This window comes from Ptiloglossa arizonensis, chromosome 4 (genome assembly GCF_051014685.1).
Source record: "Ptiloglossa arizonensis isolate GNS036 chromosome 4, iyPtiAriz1_principal, whole genome shotgun sequence".
NCBI classification, from domain to species: domain Eukaryota; kingdom Metazoa; phylum Arthropoda; class Insecta; order Hymenoptera; family Colletidae; genus Ptiloglossa; species Ptiloglossa arizonensis.
The window spans coordinates 21,542,020-21,555,439 of NC_135051.1; the positions used below are offsets into that span (position 1 = coordinate 21,542,020).

At 28.7% G+C, this 13,420-nt stretch overlaps 5 protein-coding genes across 8 annotated transcripts in view; 1 reads left to right on the forward strand and 4 right to left on the reverse strand.

Moving 5' to 3' along the window:
* Nucleotides 1–612: 612 nt before the first annotated feature.
* Cysrs-m (cysteine--tRNA ligase-like protein, mitochondrial) lies at nucleotides 613–3,855 on the forward strand. The gene is made up of 8 exons (XM_076310356.1): nucleotides 613–1,147; nucleotides 1,387–1,682; nucleotides 1,773–1,971; nucleotides 2,046–2,308; nucleotides 2,381–2,517; nucleotides 2,612–2,734; nucleotides 2,808–3,062; nucleotides 3,140–3,855. The coding sequence occupies exons 1-8, from the start codon at nucleotides 900–902 to the stop codon at nucleotides 3,179–3,181; spliced, it is 1,563 nt and encodes a 520-aa protein (XP_076166471.1). The 5' UTR covers nucleotides 613–899; the 3' UTR covers nucleotides 3,182–3,855.
* Nucleotides 3,223–4,775, reverse strand: Non3 (Ribosome production factor 2-like protein Non3). Its single transcript, XM_076310358.1, has 5 exons — nucleotides 4,632–4,775; nucleotides 4,300–4,432; nucleotides 3,787–4,226; nucleotides 3,570–3,714; nucleotides 3,223–3,491 (listed from the first exon to the last, which is right to left on the reverse strand). Exons 1-5 carry the CDS (start codon nucleotides 4,652–4,654, stop codon nucleotides 3,273–3,275), a joined length of 960 nt encoding a protein of 319 aa, XP_076166473.1. The 5' UTR covers nucleotides 4,655–4,775; the 3' UTR covers nucleotides 3,223–3,272.
* A 333-nt stretch (nucleotides 4,776–5,108) lies between these two features.
* LOC143146246 (protein arginine N-methyltransferase 6-like) lies at nucleotides 5,109–6,560 on the reverse strand. Its single transcript, XM_076310357.1, has 4 exons — nucleotides 6,401–6,560; nucleotides 6,205–6,319; nucleotides 5,762–6,128; nucleotides 5,109–5,682 (listed from the first exon to the last, which is right to left on the reverse strand). The coding sequence occupies exons 1-4, from the start codon at nucleotides 6,434–6,436 to the stop codon at nucleotides 5,175–5,177; spliced, it is 1,026 nt and encodes a 341-aa protein (XP_076166472.1). The 5' UTR covers nucleotides 6,437–6,560; the 3' UTR covers nucleotides 5,109–5,174.
* Nucleotides 6,561–6,808: 248 nt separating this feature from the next.
* LOC143146248 (uncharacterized) lies at nucleotides 6,809–9,046 on the reverse strand. The gene is made up of 6 exons (XM_076310360.1): nucleotides 8,022–9,046; nucleotides 7,771–7,927; nucleotides 7,554–7,702; nucleotides 7,258–7,483; nucleotides 7,009–7,194; nucleotides 6,809–6,945 (listed from the first exon to the last, which is right to left on the reverse strand). Exons 1-6 carry the CDS (start codon nucleotides 8,058–8,060, stop codon nucleotides 6,809–6,811), a joined length of 894 nt encoding a protein of 297 aa, XP_076166475.1. The 5' UTR covers nucleotides 8,061–9,046.
* Nucleotides 9,047–9,172: 126 nt separating this feature from the next.
* LOC143146243 (low-density lipoprotein receptor 2) overlaps nucleotides 9,173–13,420 on the reverse strand; it is a 58,053-nt gene continuing 53,805 nt past the window's right edge. For 3 of the 4 annotated variants that reach the window (XM_076310352.1, XM_076310355.1, XM_076310353.1), the window contains 6 exons: nucleotides 13,055–13,355; nucleotides 12,658–12,949; nucleotides 12,095–12,575; nucleotides 11,662–11,748; nucleotides 11,015–11,283; nucleotides 9,173–10,926 (listed from right to left, as the gene is read on the reverse strand). In XM_076310352.1, coding sequence (XP_076166467.1) covers nucleotides 10,882–10,926; nucleotides 11,015–11,283; nucleotides 11,662–11,748; nucleotides 12,095–12,575; nucleotides 12,658–12,949; nucleotides 13,055–13,355 — 1,475 coding nt within the window. In that variant the 3' untranslated portion in view covers nucleotides 9,173–10,881. The remainder of the gene's footprint in view (nucleotides 10,927–11,014; nucleotides 11,284–11,661; nucleotides 11,749–12,094; nucleotides 12,576–12,657; nucleotides 12,950–13,054; nucleotides 13,356–13,420) is intronic. The other variant, XM_076310354.1, reaches the window with a different exon arrangement.

Below are 13,420 nucleotides of genomic sequence, written 5' to 3' on the forward strand. Positions count from 1 at the left end.
TTAATAATTGTTGAGAAATAAATATTTATCGACACGGTAAGAATGTAACTATAATATTGGAAACATTTTATTTCGTAAAATTAGCGTCTCGGTTTAATAAGCGCGAAAATGTCATACCAACGCCATCTAGTAATGTTTTTCAAAAGTTTACAGTCGGATACGAGTTTAAAACAACCGTCAATAAAAACTTCTTTCTCAAATTTATACACGATAATATATTGATCGTTTATTTATAAATGTTTATTTGTATACCTATATATACGAATAAAAAATAGAGCTGATAGAATAAAATACGTATAAGCTATCATCTATGTAGAGGCGTAAAAATCATCGAAACCAGAAAATATGTAATCATGTAACCGAAATAAAAAGAATTGTAATTCTTTCATATTTAATTGTAACAGTGATCGATTATTTAATTACATATCATACTCACAATTAACAACTGTTTAAGTTATTTAACATAACAATAAAAATATATATCTATATATATTCCTCCATCAAATTTCGTTCAAACTCATCGTCAAGTGTTATGACGTCGATAGCTCTTCCGTTTCGTTCAAATTTGAACAAAAAATCTGTAACAAAATAAAGGCATAGACTTAATCTCAACATCAGACTTGAACTCAATGGTTCAGTTGAATATAATTCTTCAAGTCATAGTTCTTAAACGTAAAGCGCCAACAAAATCACTAATTATAAGCAAGTCGGTATATCAGTTTTGGGATACAACTTCCATGAGGTGTAAAGGTCTAAGTTGCACCTCATCTTTGGTATAAGTATGAAAGAAGGTTAGGTAAAATACAAAAGTAAACATCGTAACTCAGACAATTGAATGTAAGCACCGATTGAGTGTAATGAATTGTACAAATATTTATTTACATTAGACAAATAAAATTATGAGAATGAATGCATCTATAAAAAACCTAAAATGCGAATTACGTAAAATATGTCGTTTTATACATAATATAGCTAACGTGGAAAGGCAAACCAAATGGTTGAAACCTGTTGGATATGAAACAAATATTAGAATATATAATCCTATAACAAAATGTATTGTACCATTAATTTTAAAAAATAAAAATATTCTAACTTGGTACGTTTGTGGTCCAACTGTCTATGATTCTGCACATATTGGACATGCAGTGTAAGAAATTTTCATTAAATTAATTTGCTTAAAGAAAAGTATAATATTTTACATTACTCAACTAATCCCAATAATCAAATTGTTGTCATTTGAAAAGTATATAAAATTTCTAGCAAGTAAAAATATCTCCTTTTAATTATAATAAAAAAACTTATTCAATAATTTCACAAAAAATCCATCTATTTCCCTATTTATTATGAATAAAAAAAGAACTGTTTATGTATCTTTTTTTTTTGTAGCACCTACGTGAAGACAGATATTATTAGAAGAATATTATCAGATAACTTTAATATAAACATTGTAATGGCAATGTGTATAACAGATATAGATGATAAAATAATAAAACGCTCAAAAGAAACTAAACAAGATTGTAATCATTTAACACAACACTATGAAAATGAATTTTTTGAAGATATGAAAACATTGAATGTTCTTAAACCAAACGTATGTTGTAGAGTTACTGATTTTGTGCCACAAATTATTCAGTTTGTCAATACCATTTTAGATAAAGGAAATGCTTACATTGTACAAAATGGTAATGCAATTTAATATAAATAAGAACAATTTAATAATTATTTTTTACTTTAATTTAGAGTAATTATAAATGATAATTTTGTATTGGTAGGGTGTGTATATTTTGATACAAGCAAGTACAACATGTATGGCAAGTTATCAAATCCATTACCTGAAAGTGATCATCCCTATAAAAAATCAACAATAGATTTCTGTCTATGGAAAGCAGCTAAAGAAGGTGAACCATTTTGGGAATCTCCATGGGGCAATGGAAGGCCTGGGTGGCACATAGAATGTAGCACAATTGCTAGGTAATGGATGTTATTAAAAAAAAATCATACTAGAATATTTTTCCGATATAAATAAATATTTGTATTACAATTAGCACAATTTTTGGAAATTCGGTGGATATTCATAGCGGCGGAGAAGATCTTACATTTCCACATCACGAAAATGAAGAGGCACAATCATGTTCTTATCATGAAGTAGATCAATGGGTAAATTATTGGCTACATTGTGGACACCTGTTCTTAGAAGATGAAAAAATGTCAAAAAGTCTGAAGAATACAATTAGTATAAGAGAATTTCTTGAAAAGTATACTGCAAACCAGTTCAGAATGCTTTGTCTGCTTTCTAATTATAAAAATGGTATATTTTAAATTTTAAATGATTTCATGTTAAATAAGAATATATCAGACTGCTTTAATATATGATTTCCAGGAATTAAATTTTCAAATGAAATAATGCATAAACCAGTATATTTGCTAAATAAAATTCAACATTTCCTAAATGATTGTGATAATTACATCATTGGAAGACATACTATCGGTAATCTGGATGAAGTTACATTACTTCGAGTCAGTTATATTAGATTCTATTATATATACATATGGTTATATATTTGTAATTTTTATATTCAAAAACAATGTAATAAATAAAATTTTGTTTTAGTGTTTAGATGAAACGAAAAATGATGTTAATATTGCTCTAGCAGATAATTTTAATACTGCAAAAGCAATATATTCAATCATAAATCTAATTGATACAGCAAATAAAATGTTACACGATTCCCATGTGAGTATAAACATACAGATACATATCTAGTACTAGTTTCTAATATCTTTATATTTTCTTTTGTTAAATACAGGGATCTCCTACAAATAGATGTGTACCTCCTGTAGTTGCAGTAGCAAATTATATATCGACAATATTTTCAACATTTGGTATTTTACATTCTGAAGTGGCAGATGAATATAAAATTAATGGACTCATTGAACAGATAGTAAACTTCAGAGGAACAGTTCGAAACAGGGCTCTAGAACAAGATGTGAAAGATAAAGTTTTACTTACTGCATGTGATAAAATACGATCAAAACTTTCTACATTTGGAGTAATCATAAAGGTACAATTCCTTATTAATTTGACTCTGAAATCATACATTTCACGCTCAGCTAATTATGACGTTGGTTTGGTTTTTAGGATTCCGCAAATGAAACTTCTTGGAGTATTAAAAAATATTGAATTGAAATAACCAAAAAAATTTTATATTGTAAATTAGTATCTCAAATTTAAAAAGTGACTATATTTACATCCATGTTTACACTTAATTTAATTATTCTTTTACATCAGTAACATTCCTTGATTTTTTTAAACTATTATCGTTATCATCATTATTATTTTTTCTTTTAATACCGGCTTTCTTTTCTACTATTGTCTTTTTTAATCCTTTCATCTTTCTTGTTTGAATGCTATTAATATTCTGTGCTCCCACATGTATGCGTCCAAAGGTTGTTCCAAAATTATCCCTCGATATATTCTTCTTCTTTTTGACCTATTATCAACATTAAATACATAAATTGAATCAAATTAATAAATCATTATATTATCTTCATATAATAAGATATGATACCTTAAGTTCTTTTGGTCTTTTACATGCTTGCTTAAACAGATCTTCAGAAGCAAGCTTTGTACGCCTACATAATAAGTCTGCTCTTGGACCTATTTCCTCCAATTCAATTCTTGGTATTCTGCAGTCTGACTTTTTCAAAAGTATCCTGAAACACAATTTTATTAAATAATTGTTAACTGTAAGATTACTCAGTAAAATTAATAGAAAGTTGACTTACCTATAACTACGTAAAAGTATTTTATTTTCAATAGCTGTGAAACTCAAAACATGTTCCAGACCTTGTAACCTAATGTTTGCAACTACATCTCTTTGGAACATATCCACAAGTAAATTCTTAATTCTAACAAGCTCATAATTATTTTCAAAAAGTTCACCATTGAAAATTAATAATGGTTTTATCCCCTCAGAAATTTTTGGAATTTTAAAATCCTTTAATCCTTTATAATTTTCTATACCAAATTCTACCATATCTAATAAGGTATGTTCATACATTCTACCCATTATAAAATTATGAGGTCGTTTTTTATTATGCAAGGCCATCATAAAAAGAGACGCATTACATTTAGTCGAAAATTTTTCAATAAGTGTTACATCTTCAAATGGTAATATCTCATTTTTCTTTTGCATCATTGCTGCATTCGGTTTCTTTAAATCATACTGAAGAAAAACAATTTTGTTAAATATTAATGTACAATATGATATACTATTAATCTTTTATAGTTCAAATTACCATGTCTTTCATAAAATCTACTACAATGTGAGAAGTGTTCTTTCCTTTGAAACATAGAGTCTGTTTAGCATCTTCTACTAACTTAGGTTCCTTCTTTAAAATAGCTCGCTTACCTCTATGGGTAGAAGGCTTCCTGCAAAAAGAAATTGCATTTCAATTTTAAGAATGCAAATACATATGTTAATAAAAAATAGCAGAACTTTTCTTGTAGATAAGAAACAAAAGTAGGCAAAATATATAAAGTATTAATATATGTGTAAAAATTAGAATAGATTCATATGTTCAAAACATAACCAAAAACTGTCATTCATATATAAATTAAAAATACTTACACTATTCTACTTATTACAGGCATTGTAATTTCAACTATAAAAATTGCCCTTCTTTAAAATATTAAGATTTATAAACATATATTGTTCAAAATATTACACGATAAACGTCGAAAGGTAGCATCAGTACACATTAGGGATGTGTAATTCAGAATCGATCTTTTTGAAACGATTTTCGATTTTTTGAATCTGTTCCAATCGATTCAAGAATCGATATTTTTATGAGAACAAAAACCCCTAGTATTTATACATACATACTTCAATAAAACCAATCCACATCGGAATACAAGGAGATTTTCTATGCATGCGTAGGAATATGACAATCTCATTTTATATATTAAAAACATTTTTTTTAACATTTAAACAAAAATTAAATTTAAATCAAATTTTTTTAAATATACACATTATAACAGTAATTATAAAATTTGTCAAACTTTACAAATTAAGTATTTTTAATTGATTAAACACTTGTTTTTTTAAAGTACATATACATTTATTTATTTATTTGAAAAAATATATAATATTACAAATCGACTAAATATAACGTTACGTATTTATTGGATTATTTTCTGTTTGTTCTTCCATGTATGCTCTTGTAACAATGCACTTTGTCATATAACAATGACATGGAACATCATGCTCAACTTTTAATGCATCCAACAACATTAATTCCATATTATATTGTCTAGGTTTACAAGAATTTCTTTTCAGTTCTAATTTAAATGCAACAGGTTCACCTTCTTCTACTTCTATGTCCATAGGTAAAACAATAGCAGTTTGTTTCCAATGTGTAGCTTTATTGAAAGGACTTGTAGATAATTCTGATCCATCGGGAAATTCAACAGCAAACCAAATGCAAACACCTTGATATCTTCCATTTTTTTTACAAACTGAAACATATTCTTCTCCTCCAAGATAATTTAATTCTTGCTTATCAATACATTGTAAATTTAACCATGCTAACAATTTACTTTCTGCCAAAAGGTTTTTCTCATCTACAAGTAGTACCTCTGGTTTCATTGATTTTGTTTTTCTGTACTCCTCTCCAATGCATCTATTATATGAAGAATATAAAGATATTAAATGTTATTGTAAAATAACGTTTTCAATTTAATACAATAAAATGTCATTACTTCATTGTGACTCCATAAACATTATCCCAAAAGTTGTATATGGATGGTAATTGACATGGTGATGCATATAATTTAGCAATAGATGGAAATAAAATGCCATTTTCTTTCAGGAAATTATCCCTAGCAAAGAGAACAGTGTCTAACATTCCTTCATGTACTAAATAAAAGCCCATCCACTCTGAAATTATTACATCAACTTTCTCAAAGTTATTTACATCAATTTCCTCTACTTTACTATGTATCACTGTAATCTTGTTCTGTAGTTTGTTTTCTATTAGAACTTTTTCAGTAAGTTTTACTAAATCACTTGCTTCTATTGCATAAACTTTTTGTGCACCTGCTTGTGCACAGAAGATAGATAATATTCCTAAAAATAAATCATATCTTAAAATGTATCCTTCTAAGATTGGACTAATTAATTTGAATAAATAACAAAGTGTTACCTGTTCCAGCACCAACATCCATAACAACTTTCTTGTCAAATATGTGTTTAGAATTCATTATAGCATTTTTATAAGCAAGAGTTCGAGTTTCATCACTTAACATCAATTGATGAACCTATACAGACCATTATGAGAAGTTATATATTTTTGCGTGTAATTACATAATATAAATATATAATAATAAATATTTACATACATCTAGTTCTTCATAACTTTTAAAATATTCATCCATGTTATTAGTACTTTTAATAGTAGGAAATTACTTCTAAACTGAATTGTTTATATTGTTACTTTATAACCCATAAATATATAATTATCTAAATACAATATTTTATTCTTCGATAAAGTATTTACGTTCGAAACATTCTCCTGCTATATCATGGAGTTTCTAACCTTAATTTATAGTAAACATTTGACACGTAAATAATTGACATTTAACGAATTATACATTTGTGTATAAATTAAACGTATATTACTTAAAACATTTATAAACATGTATATAATATAATTATCTTAGATAATAAGTGAACATTGAAACATGTTTATATTTATAAATTCCATTCTCTAGAATGTAAAATTGTATTTTTATTTTTTTTTTTGTGGATTAATATTTGAGATTAGGTTTTTTATTTTCATTAGGTAACTGCTGTTCTTTTTTCTTCATAAGTTTTTTGTACTCTGTTTGCTTTTCCATTTGTTTTCGTTTTCGTACTAATCGCAAACGTTCCTCTTCAGTTAACACTAAAATCATTTACACATAATTTAATACTAGCTCTTACATTAATGTATCTTTAATTCGTTTACCTTTTTCCTGATGTTCTTTTTGAACATTATCTTGTAATTTTTGATAATTTCCACCATTAGATTGCAATTGATCATTTACTGGAATACATTCATTTTGCTCAGTTAGACTTTTTAAATTTACTTTTGTTTCTTGTACTAATTCTTTTTTTTTATTATCATATGGACCTTTAGAACATAATGTGATTTCTGAAATGTACTTAGCATTAAAAATTTTGCTGCAATTTCATCAATAAAATATTTTATAAGAACCTGAATTATTTTCATCTTCACAATCTTTATGAATTATAAGTGGAGTTGATTGAGCATATGGCTTAGATATATCAGTTTGTATACTAGCTATAGAACATTGCAAATCTTCTTTATGAATATTATCTAGCTGTTTATTAGATAACTGTTTAACCAATTTTTGTATTTCAGTTTCTACTGTATCACCAAAACATGATAACACTTTTTTAAACGCATCTGTAAGAGAACCCTAAATGGAAGAGTGGAAAAATCATTTTTATGATGTGAATAATGGTGTAACATTGACATGATGAACATACAATTCTTGCAAAATATATTGATAAACCTTTCAGATTTCCTTCTGCATTACAATATCCCATATCTTCATGAAATGTACCATCTTTTAATTGAATCTTAACAAACGTCACACATCCACAAACATATTTACCCATAAAAGCTTCAACAAAATCTAAAATCAGTTTAATTAATAAAAATTCAAATAATTATAATAAATGAACAATATACTGAAATATAGACCAATTGTTTGATTAGTTACAGTATGATTCCATTTCCCTTCTCCAAATACTCGATTCGCTAATGATATTAATTCATTATTGAACGTTAATGATGCTTTTATGTCGTATTTCTGAGATAACATTGCATTTGTCATACTTTGTTTTGAATTTGTGGATGGCTGAAAACATTAACCTTTCTCGTGATTCACAGTTTTCACATTTGATTTATATAATTAAGTCCTACGAAACTATTGTTATTTATAAAATACTTACAATTTTGATACAAGAAAGATAATTGGTTGCATTATTCATTGTAATTTTATTCAAAATATAGCTATCTACAATTTTTTAAATTTTGTATAATACTTTTTCCCGCTGTCTCCTCTGATGGTACATGTAAACACAACAAGGGAATAACACAACCTCATGAGCAGGTTTATTCATGGACATTTTTGTTTAAAATTGTGTTAAATACTTTTGAAATTTTACTTTTGCATATTACATTGTGGGATATAATTTTTCTACTGCTTGTTTTCAATATGTCAACAAACTTCTCAGTTGAGACCATTGATAAAAATACTTAAAGTTTTGAAGCTGTATACTTTGTTTTTATATGTGCATCCAATACGATTCATAACTCAGAAGAGAAATTATTCACTATTCTATATTTCCAAATTACATTTTTACAAATTATACATCTTATACTGCTTATAGGTATGATAATAATGACGGTTGTGTGATTTATTTTGTATATTTATTTATACAATAATCATTATAATAAATTATATATATATGTATATATATATAATATTTATTTATATTATGCGTGTGTAGTGATAATATATATTGCATAGAAATAATGTTTGACACGATTTTGGCGAATAGATTGGCTAAGTTATGCCTTGTGACTCACACAATTAATTGCAACTGATACTCACCACACTCTTGCTATCTTTTGATTAAAATCACCACAGAGCCTCTATATTTTAATTTTGGACTTTGCTTTCTTGCACTCATAGATAAGAATATGTGCCTTATTAAGAAGTAGCAAATTTCTATTTTCAAGTTTGTCAATAGATAGTTTCATAAACTATTAGTGCAAAACCGATAGAAAACATACGATTTACAGTAAAATATTCGTAAATATAATTTTAAACAATTTTAGTAGGATAATTTTTATTAGGATTATTTTTTAAATTCATTTTTGAAATTTTTGTAAACATCGGTTAACATACATTGAATCATACATTTTTATACAAGAAAAATGATTTTCTTACAAGCAATTTTAATATTTCACACAATTCGAAATTTTCTAAACTAAAATCATAATTAAACATTGTGCTACTTATTAATATACACAATTCTTAGTTCCTAATATTATTATACTTCTTAATAATCTTATCTAGAAGAACGTCTGTCTCACATTTAATTGTTTAATAATATAATCATAAAGTATATAACAAGTAAAACTCTTAAGCCCGAGGCAATAGTTCTATACATATACACTGATCTGTTTTTTAGTGAGTTGAAATACCTAAACAACAGTTTTACTTTAACAGACACACAGTCACACTTAGTGTCATTGAGCTGATCTTATTACATCTAATTGATTTCCAAACTATTTCATTACAATTGTAACATTAACAGAATATCTGTGGGAAAAGTGATTTTATAATGATATGAGCCACCTATGTAAACATAGACAACTATTAAAAAATTTTGTAAACATGATCGAAGCACTCTGCTTGCTTGTATCGCATTAGTGACATAAAAGGAGAAATATATTTTCATGTACAAAAATGAGTTATACATTTACATACTTAAACGCCATCCTTTGAACTATTACTGGGTTTGAATATAAGTATTGGTATTCTTAAATCTACACGATATTAGAAAAAAAGTTTACAATGATTCAGGAAAAAATTTCTGATTTCTATAAATACCAGTAAATTCGAAAATTTCTAAGACGTTTCTTTTGGCACTATAAAATATTTTATGATATATGTTAAAACGTATTATAAATAATTTAACAAATTCACATAGAACTATGTAAAGTTTTTGATAATTCAATAGTGTTACAAATGATTTTAAAAATTATCTCTATGATACATTCTGAATTTGTGTGTTATATACATGTGATGTTAATAATGTAACAGTATCTAAGTATCTAACTGAAAATTATACTTGAAAAGTATATTCTTAAAGAATAAATATTGAAACAATAACAAATTAAAGATCTTATATGTAGACAAATATATATGTGTGTGTATGCGCGCGCGCGCGCGCGCGTGTGTGTGTGTATATTATATATGCATATATAATATATATATATCCATATATATTTATATAAATCAAACGTAGATGCGATGTGACCCCACATTAGAATGATAAATAGCACTATACATGGTGGGCAAAAATTTGTGGTACTAATGGAGTCAGGAAGATTCTATGGCTCAAAATAAGATGAAAATGCAGAATAAAAAAATTGCATCGGAGATTTTGAGGATCAATCTAGTACGCAAGCACTTAATCGATAACTCGCGTTATGAATTCTACTACAAACATTTAAAGTGTCTTCTGCACACCTTTGGAACAGTGTTTAACACTGTATTCAAATGCATTTTTCTTGAAAACGAAGCCTCTGATACAATTTTGTTAGTCTTTATTTTTTTCTCATCTTGAGTCATAGAATTTCTCTGGTTTCATTTGTATCGCGAATTTTGACCCACGGTGTATTACATGTTACGCGTGTAAAGCGAAAATAAAATATTATAAAGTAGGAATTGTGGTACCTTATTTAACTACTTGAAAACTGACGCTTAAATGCTTATTTGGCAACAATTATAGTTCACCTAGACATTTCTCCCTTTATGTCTCGGAGCAAATTTAAATGTTGCATATATGTATAATATAGTTGAATGACGAGATGCGTAAATTTATAAACAAATAGGCACAGTACAAAAAAAATAAACATAATCACAGCTGAGTTGGCAGGCAGGCGGGCAAATGCAGGTGTACTATTGGACAGGCTTGCTCGACGTCGATGCACTTCATCGCTTTTTACATGATTCTTGTTACTTGGTCGACATTATTTCAATAGCCTGCTAAGCCCGTTTCATTGACAGATTGAGTCTTAAACGTAATCATTAGTTCCAGGACTCGTTAAGGGTTCCTGAGCCTGTTAAAATTAAAATATTGAAAAATACATTAAAATTTGATAAATCATTACGTAAAACGTACATAGGCGCGTCAAATAAGACAATTACCTCTTCTCCAACTGTAGCAGTGGGGAGTGGAAACCTATTTTTTTCGAGACTAAACTGATCTTCTGTGGTTTTCCTATACACAGGATTATCAAAATTCATACTCGTAACATTACGATGAAGATAATGCCTGTAGCATAATACTGCTCCTAATGCAAGGAATAACAGCCCTATGGACGCCACACCTATCACTATACCAGCAACTAAACCAGCATCCGTTGATTCGGTTACAAGACTACCTTTTCCATCTCCTTCAGTTGAGAGCGATGGATCTAAAAACAAATATTATTTCGTAAAAGAAAAAAAAACAATGGAGTGTATACATCGAGTCACCAAAAGCTGTTATATTGAAAAGCTCCATATTAATTGATTTTAAGAAGACGCGTTTCAAACAAATTATATTGTTTGAAAATGTAAGAAAACCTTTAATATTTATGTAAATATGAAGTGTGAAACAAATACAATTTTCGCAAGATATGTTGTGACTATTCATGTTTTATGTCCCACATTATTGTTATTTTGTGTGTGTATGCACGCGCGTATATACATGTACATATACATGTACATATATGAGCCAAAGCCAAACATTTATGATTCATAAATACGGAAAAAATATATAATTGTAATAATAATCGTGCATATAAACTTACTGATAGTCGTAGTAGTAACGTTGAAGGATTCAAGTCTCTTGAATGGCTTACTAATTTCTTGAGTTGTAGGTGCTACAGTTGTAGTTACTGGAATATCCCATATTCATGCAACACCGATGCAAAATAATATAATAAGTAAGAAAGTCGTAAACGTAACACATTGAAGCAATAATTGTATAAAAAACAGAAATATAGATAACGCTTAATGCGAGTTAATAATGGAACAAAAATATGAAATGAAAGTAAAATCTTAAACATGCTCCATTTGAAATGTCTTATGAATTTATATGTACTATAAGCATTAATTTATCGTAATTGCATGCAGTACGGTCATTTTCATGTCATTCCTGTGATTTTTGTCGAGACGTGCATAATGAACCAATGCATGTGACTTGTTTAGAATTATAAATACCAATGCTTAAATTTAGCTTACCCTTTTCTACACACATCAAACCATCGGATAACAGTCTTAGGCCATCTGGGCAAGCACAACTAAGAAGGGGTGACTTTGAATTAATTCTTGGTGCAGGTAAGCACAAGTGACTACAGTGGCCATTCACCGCTTGACATTGATTCATTCCATCTGGTTGTCTATACGGATGGTACACATGAACAACCATCGGATGTTGTAGAGTTCGAACAGACGTAACAGCTTCGATTTCTTTGCCGGTAAATTTATTTGCCTTAAATATTGTTTCCTTGTCCCAATCGGTCCAATATACATAATCTTCAAACGTTGTAATACTGTATGGATGCCTCAATGAATCGGGAGAATAGAGAACCGTTCGCCTACCCGAACCATCATAATTACACGATCCTATTATATACAATTTCGCATCTATCCAATAAATTTTTTTGCTTATTAAATCCAGGGTTAAGCCGTTTGGCCATATCACATCGTTATCAACTATTACCTGTACAAATTCAAATTATCAGGAATCTCATTCTTGTTTTAATTATTTAATTTAAAGATGCTTAAGTATTTTTTAAATATACCATTCGATGAGAACCATCCATGCCTGCTTTTTCAATACGAGCTTCGTCACTCCAATCGGTCCAAAACATCCAACCTTCTAATGGATTCAAAGCTATCGCTCTGGGTTGCTGTATGCGGTCTCGTATAAGAGTCTTTCTCATGTTGCCCTCAAAATTCGCCAATTCTATAGTATTTTTTCCAGAATCGGTCCAATAAATATGACTGTATATCCAATCAACAGCAAGACCGTCCGAAGTTGTCAAACCATCATCGATGACAACTGTACGTTCATTGCCCTCATCTATCGGAGCTCTGGATAATGACAATTTTACAAACATGTCAGAAACGGACACCAAAAAAGAAAAAGTAGTTTTCAAAAAATGCTTAGACCGTGATAAATAAATGATCTACACTCACTTGTAGATCTTCTTTTCACTTATGTCGCTCCAAAAGATCATACCCGTACGGAATACAAAATCCAAGGCTGCTGCCTTTTTTGTATTGTTTACAATTTCTGTCATCTCTTGACGGTCCAGAGCTACTTTTCTGATGTCGTGCCTTCTAGTAAAGAGAAGACTCGCGTGTCCCTCGGCTGCTTTGCAACGAGTATGATTCCTAGGATCTTTAAGGTAACCGGCAGCACAGCTGCATTTAAAACTACCCTTTTCGTTCAAACAGAATTGAGAACAGCTGCCTGGTTCCAGACATTCGTCTATGTCTAAAACAAAAAGTACCATATGATCTCTCCCGTTTCAGAAATTATTACATTAAGGATTGTATTAC